Genomic DNA, 6,881 nt, shown 5'->3' on the forward strand with positions numbered 1-6,881 from the left:
TATGAAATTATTATTAATAAGAAATGTTAATGTTAATGATTATTAATATTAACAACCAATACTAATTAGTAATATTAATAATTATTAATACATTGTTAATGTGTTAATTATTATCAAAATATAACATTAACATTAATAATTTATAATTATTATTAATTATTATTATTACTAATGAATAATAATAATAGGTGCCTTCCATGCAGTGCATAATGCACTGCCTTCCTTGCATTTTGAACCAAAATGGCTCCATATTCAATTCAATTCAATTCAAAAATACTTTATTAATCCCAGAGGGAAATTATTTTGTTGTTGTAACTCGTGATCCTCATTTCATTAAGAGATGTTATAGATGCTGATGGCTGTAGGCAGGAAGGATCACTTGTAAAGGTCCATCACACAGTGGATCCTAAGAAACTGGCTGCAGATGCCGTCCGATCCGTCCACCCAGACTCGGCTGGCCTCCTGGTTCCCCTGGACTGTAGGACCGCTTGAATGCTGGGCAGAACTCCTCCCAAAGCGATGGCCACTCCTCCCAGAAGTCTGCCGAGCTCCTCATAGCTGCGGACATCCAACTGTAGGTGCTGAGGGACGATCCTGTTCTTCCGCTGTTGTGAGTCGTGTTTCCTGCTAGTTCCAGGATCTCAGTGGTCAGGCACTCGAGCACAGCTGGCAGGTAGATGAGAATGTGTCCATAGAACATCCTTTTCAACTCATTTGAGAGTTGGGGCCATAGTTGAGATATTATTTCAGCTTTTGAGATGTTATTCAGCTGCTGTTGTTGTAGAAAACTGCCTTGTTGCCATGGTTACGCATCATAACAAATGTCCAAAACTAAAAAAAGTTTCAGTAAAAATCCTTCCAGCTGCACAGCATCTGATACCAGAGGAAACAATCATCCAAAAAATGTGATTTACATCCAGAAAAAGAGGAATTAAAGTTTCCAAAAGCAAAATCTCAGAATGAAAGTAACAGAGCTGCTCCAACATGCAGCCACCTTGAGCGGCGCAATTCTAGAATTAGAAATATGTTACTCAGTTTCTGTGAAGAGTTTTTTCCTATTCATTTCCTATGGGAAATTTGGCATCTTTGTTAGCAAAATATGTCGCCATGGTAACTGCGAATGCCATTAAAGTTATTGCACACTTCCCGGAGCCGGTCCGGTCGTTTTGATATAACTTTTGTGGGGGTCCACGTTGCAGTTCAGGCCGCATTAAAGTTGACACCCAGCTCACACACTTTTTGCCCCACTCCCCTCAGGAAGGAGGTTGAGGAGCATTAAGTGTAGAACAACTAGACTGAGGAACAGCTTCTACCCTGAGGCTTAGACTCATGAATCTCTAACCAGGAAAATCACTGTAATGACACTGTCCGTGCTGCTGAATATCCATGCTGCTGATTTATTGCCTTTATGCTGCTATATTCATACTCATCTGCTCACAACAAACTCATGTTCAGGCTGCTGTTTAATACACTATTGTTTTACATTATTATTGTTTAGCGTATATCTTAGATCCTTGAATACGGTTCCTTTTTTATAGTTTAAAATTTTGCTATTTTGGGGTGTAACTGGGACCTTGAGTACACAGTTTTGTTCCACCTCATGTACCACATGTGATGTGAATGACAATAAAGAACCTTGAACCTAGTATGGACACGACCATTTAAATGTGACAGGTGAATGGCTTCCTTCAGTGCCCTAATCATCAACATTTTGTGTCCTTCATCCTTGAGTTGTGGGTGCACAGCAGAGTCTGCTCTCTTGTGTGTGTGCAGCGGTTGTTAAGCTTGACTTGGAACTCCAACTCCTCTGTTTTGAAATTAGAAAGCTCCCCGGATGGGAAGCAAACCATCCTCATCTATCCCTGTTTTATTTATTCACTGAAACATGGATACAGTTAGCAAGAAAACCCCCGTTGTTCTGAAATGCCCACATCAACACAAATTACCCTCAACACAAAAACAAGCATCATCTTGTGCATTCTTACCCTGAGAGGATCCCAGTAGCTGCTCTGTTCATGCTCAACACTCATATTTTTCAGCCAAGAAGTCGTTTCTCTGCTCTGATGGTTCTGATACACATCATACTCACGCTGTTGTCACTGCAGATCGCCTCACACTGAGCTCGGACACGATTGCTGCTGATGGATGGTGTCTCTGAGATGAGCTATTTGGACTCCCCTGTTTGATGTCAGCTTTCACGAGCATATCAGGGTCAAGGAGCTACGGCAGCGGAGCCACGAAGTCGGCATCACGAGTCTATGTGTGTGTGGTATTAAAAAACACTGTTTTGGGTTTGGGCCTGCCCAGTTACACAAATAAGAGCTCAAGTTTTGGTAAAAATATTGAGATAAATCAAACAAATCTGAAAAGATGAATCCAAAATGTCAACGTTTGTAAGTAGCCACAGCTAAAAAGGTTAAAATCTTTTTTTTCCAGAGCTACTGAAGGTGCTGTCCAGCATGCAAACTAACAAACACTGGCATGTGCTGAGGCCAACAGGTTAACTAGATAAATGTTGTTTCCAAATGAGCGCACCTCATCCCAGACGACATCTGTTTGCTACCTCCTTCAGCAATCCAAAGCACAAGACATGTGTCTGCACTTCTGGGCAAAATGAAGAAGCTGCAGCCGAACGTTAACGTGAGCTGAAGCTCTCGGCTTGTAGCTCTCTCATGTCAGTCTCAGCTGCAGTTTACAATCAAATGTTTTCACTTAAGATACCTGTTTCTTTGAAAATAAAAATAGAGTCCATTGCAATGCTGATGCATAAACAAGCAATTTACATCCACTTCCACATTAATGCTTCAGCAAATACAAACACAGCTGTTTGCTTACGGCCTTAATTGACTTCAACAAAATTACCTTAAGGTTTATTGTGTTGACTGTCAATATGTTGTTAAGGAAAAGTAAAACTCTCCACAAAGCAACTGATTACCTCACAAAATAATCTGAGATTTGCTGAAGAAGATTTTATACGCGAGATAAAACTTTTATTTATGAACAGTGTTCAGAAAGTGTTCGAGTGTGTCACGTTATTTTTGGTCGGGAAGTGTGTTATCCTACAAAGTTTCTCACATTTGTTCTGCTCTGATCCGTTAGTCGTCGCTGATTCACGAAGAACGACAAAATTGAAATCTAAAAGTGAAAGGAAGCTCAGAGACTCTGGGTTGCATTTGGCCAGACTGGGCTCCACTCAGCGTCCGTTCTGTCGACGTGTGAAGGAAAAGCAAAGCACATGTCTGTTTCCTCTGCTTGTCTGCTTTTATGTAACTGGAACCAATACGCACGCAGGCTGCTGGTACTTTTATCATGTGCTGGAACTGTAAATACATATTAAATGAATTAGAACAAATGTTTTCAAACATCTGGGCGCACTCACCCTCCTGGGTCCCTTGGGCTTCATCTCGTACACATCAATGGAGTAATTGGCTCTTCGGCCAAACGTGTCAAACTGGATGTTTCCTGTCATACCTTGTACCTGGACCTGCCATCCATTAAGAAAACAAAAATACAACACCAGTTCAGAGCAAACAGCAAGAGAATAAAACCAACAGCTGTTATAGAGTGCTGTATATGTTTTTTATCAGAAGATAGTTTGTGATGTTGCACTTCCTGTGAGCTGGAGAATGGATGTAAGGTTTGATGTGGAACCTGTCTGGTCACTGCACACAATGAAAATGTGCCAACATGGTGGATGTAACACCACTTTTCAAAAAAAAAAAATCACAGCCTGAGCAGATAACCCTGTAGTGAATGTTTGTAGTTGTTGACATGAGTGTTTTTCTGGAGTGGAATTGAAAAGTGTATGTAAGTAAACCTTAATGTTTTTGGTGCGAGATGTTCAAATGGGTAGAGATACACCGTGTACAGGATTAGATGAGGGTTTTTTTTGCTTGTCCGAAGCAACGCAGAGTGATAAATCCTGGTGAGTAGAGGGATCAGGTTCATCCACCAAATGCAATGGCGGAGCCAAGGGGTGGCCGTTGGTGGCAATGGCCCTCATAGATGAATCATCAGCCACCCCAAGGGCCCCCTTTTTCTTCTTTCAGCTGCTCCCTTCTTCAGGGGTCGTCACAGTGAACTAAGTCGCACAAAGACGTGGCAACTATTTTTACACTAGATGCCCTTCCTGACACAACCACAGACCACTGAGCTACCACAGCCCTCTGTGTGGAGCAGAGAGCTGCTATCTAGGGTGTCTGGGGGAGCAGACGGTGGGGGTTAAGCACCTTGCTCAAGGATCCAGAGTGGGGCAAATGAGGGTGGAGGCAAGTGTGGATGCTTCATCTTTTCCACCCACATTTTGATGTTGTTGGTACCGGGAGTTGAACCGGCATCTTCCAATCACAGGCCCACCTTCTCTAACCTCTGCACCACCACTCCCACACTGATGAAACTATATGTCAAAGCATTAAAAAATCCTACAAAGCAGAGTTTCTTCAAGAGATAGGGGTGGTCAGTTTATGCATATATAAATACGGTGGCCATCTTGGATTTTAACTTGGCAACCCAGTTTGTCCACAGTGACCTTTCTTATACCTAGATGTTACTACACAACAAAATGGAAGTCAGCACATAGTTTATGTTTCAAGATATCCAGATCACAAGACGTATGGATATATATGATGTCTGCCATCTTGGATTTTGATGTGGCAATGCAAGTTTTGAAAGGAAACTTTCTTAAGCCTAGATGCAGCCACATACCAACGTGAAAGTCTTTACCTTATTATTTTTCAAGTTATCATGCCCACAACATGGTGGACAGACAGACAGTGGGCAGGCGGGTGAGCGAATGGAAGGTATTTCCAATTCTCCCTCTTCACTTCGCAACTAGGGACAATAAACTACGGAAAGATAGTTTTCAGTCGTACCATTTTCAGGGCTCTCTCTATGTCGATGCCTTGACTCCAGGGCACTGCAGGGTTGGCGAGGCAGTCGCCCGCACTTCCTCTGCGAGACACATCGACTCGCTGGCGTCGAAGATACCGGAAGGCCTCCGCAATTACAAGAATGCCGTCATGAGTCAGTGCTGATGTGTACTGAGGGGAAAAAATGATGTACAAAGATGCCAAAATGATCAAACACAACACTGCAACACAATTAATTCTGACCAGATTGACAAGCTAAAGGCTAGCCTGAGCAGGGTCTGGACCAGGGGTCCCTAATCCTGGTCCTGTGGATCACGAACCTGCATATTTTAGTGGTTTTCTTTCAGGTACTCAGGTTTTGCAGAAGCCTGTTAATAATTATTCACATCAGGTGTGAGAAACATCTAAAACATGCAGGATAGTGACCCTTGAAGAGCAACATTAATGACCACTGGTCTCTAGACCAAAACAACTCCAAACTCAAAAATTTCACAACAGTTCTTACAGAAGTTCATTTAGAAACCTTCAGCTTGCCATAAAGTTCATGTTACATAGCATCAACTACATGTAGCTGGTGCCATCTGGGGTGATTTAACGTTTGACAAATCACAATTTATTTTTGAAAACTGTTATGATATTAAGAAAAGTAGGTTCTGTTAGGAAGAAAAATTGTAGGTCCATTGTGCCAGAAAGAGCTTTCTACATGTGAGGGGACACACATGACAGAGTGTGTGAAGCAGAGGTAGTGAGTGTAGAATCAGAGTAATGTGTTCATGCTGTCACATCAGAGTCCTGGCAGAAGAATTGGGGACGTATTTCCACCTCTGGACACTTCTGTGAGGGTTCCCAAAAAGAGAATAGAATTAATCGAGAAGGGGGAACACAAAGGCGTGGATCACCTTCTCTGCATCAGAGAGGGTCATGGGCCAAACCTAGGCAACATTTCTAAGGTAGAGACAATAGATCTTACAGCGGTGTTTAATAAGCTCGTCCAGGTGAGACGGAGGTTCAATCTTATGCTAATATTAAAGCAGTTCATTTGCATGAAGGGCAATGACTCTTTTGAGTTTTAAGTTATTTTAGGACAACAGTCATCCACTTTGGTCTCACGCTGACTTGGCATTAGTTAATTCAACTCTATTATTCCAAAATGAGGTTGCTCAAAAAGCTATCTATGACAGGTAAGATGTTGACCGTTGATCTCTCAAAACCCCACTTTGAAAGATCTGAATCATCTATTTTAAGGTATTTTCCTTACAACACTTCTTGGTATAAAAGTTTGGTACAGATGATCTGACAACGTTCTCTTAGCACTACTTGATACATTATTTAGAGTAAAAGAGGATTAAAACGAGTTACAACGTTTAAATTCAGATGAGAAGCGGTGTTGGGGCATCATCAGCATCAACAGCCATGCCTCACTAACCTTCAGCGGAGTGTTTTTGGCTTCTGGAAATTCTCTCTCATCCAAGCGTTCCCAGCGCTGGAGGAACTGCTGAACGATGGGGCTGTCTGGGTTGATGATCTGGAAGCCTGTGATGTTGGCCCCACCAGAAAAGACCCGGTCCAGGCTCAGATTGGAAAAACCCTGCGAGCAACGAGCACAACTTCTCAAGCAGTGAAGAGCTGCGATAACTTGTGAATCCTGATCCTACTTGACTTGGCTACCGAGCCACGTCCACTGAGAGTGTTACATTTCTTTTAACAGAGTTGCATCACACTATAAGCACTGCAGTCGTGGAGTTTTTGTTATGTGTTGTGTTGTTGCTCGCTCTCACCAGGTTGGCCAAGATATAGTGGTACCCTCTGCTGTTCTTCCCCGAGGTCACCACCTTCAGTTTTGCAGAAGAGGACACACACAGTCACAATCACATCGAAGAACATTTAGAGGGCACAGATTCAGAAATGACAAAACTCCTCGATTTCATAAGTAAAAAAACAAAAAAAATCATTTGCAAGGGCAAGCGTGAGGACGTTTATACATTTGCGTGTGTTTTGTATGAGGTGCACACA

The 6,881-nt window shown here is 42.3% G+C and overlaps 1 protein-coding gene across 1 annotated transcript in view; it reads right to left on the reverse strand.

The window, feature by feature from the left end:
- LOC119420650 (glutamate receptor 3) overlaps nucleotides 1-6,881 on the reverse strand; it is a 129,825-nt gene that overhangs the window by 48,347 nt on the left and 74,597 nt on the right. Inside the window, exons 5-8 of the mRNA XM_037688069.1 lie at nucleotides 6,647-6,700; nucleotides 6,295-6,456; nucleotides 4,872-5,039; nucleotides 3,380-3,484 (exon numbers count right to left, since the gene is read on the reverse strand). Coding sequence (XP_037543997.1) covers nucleotides 3,380-3,484; nucleotides 4,872-5,039; nucleotides 6,295-6,456; nucleotides 6,647-6,700 — 489 coding nt within the window. The remainder of the gene's footprint in view (nucleotides 1-3,379; nucleotides 3,485-4,871; nucleotides 5,040-6,294; nucleotides 6,457-6,646; nucleotides 6,701-6,881) is intronic.

Source organism: Nematolebias whitei, chromosome 14 (assembly GCF_014905685.2).
Source record: "Nematolebias whitei isolate Nwh7 chromosome 14, NemWhi1, whole genome shotgun sequence".
In the NCBI taxonomy this organism is placed as follows: Eukaryota; Metazoa; Chordata; class Actinopteri; order Cyprinodontiformes; family Rivulidae; genus Nematolebias; species Nematolebias whitei.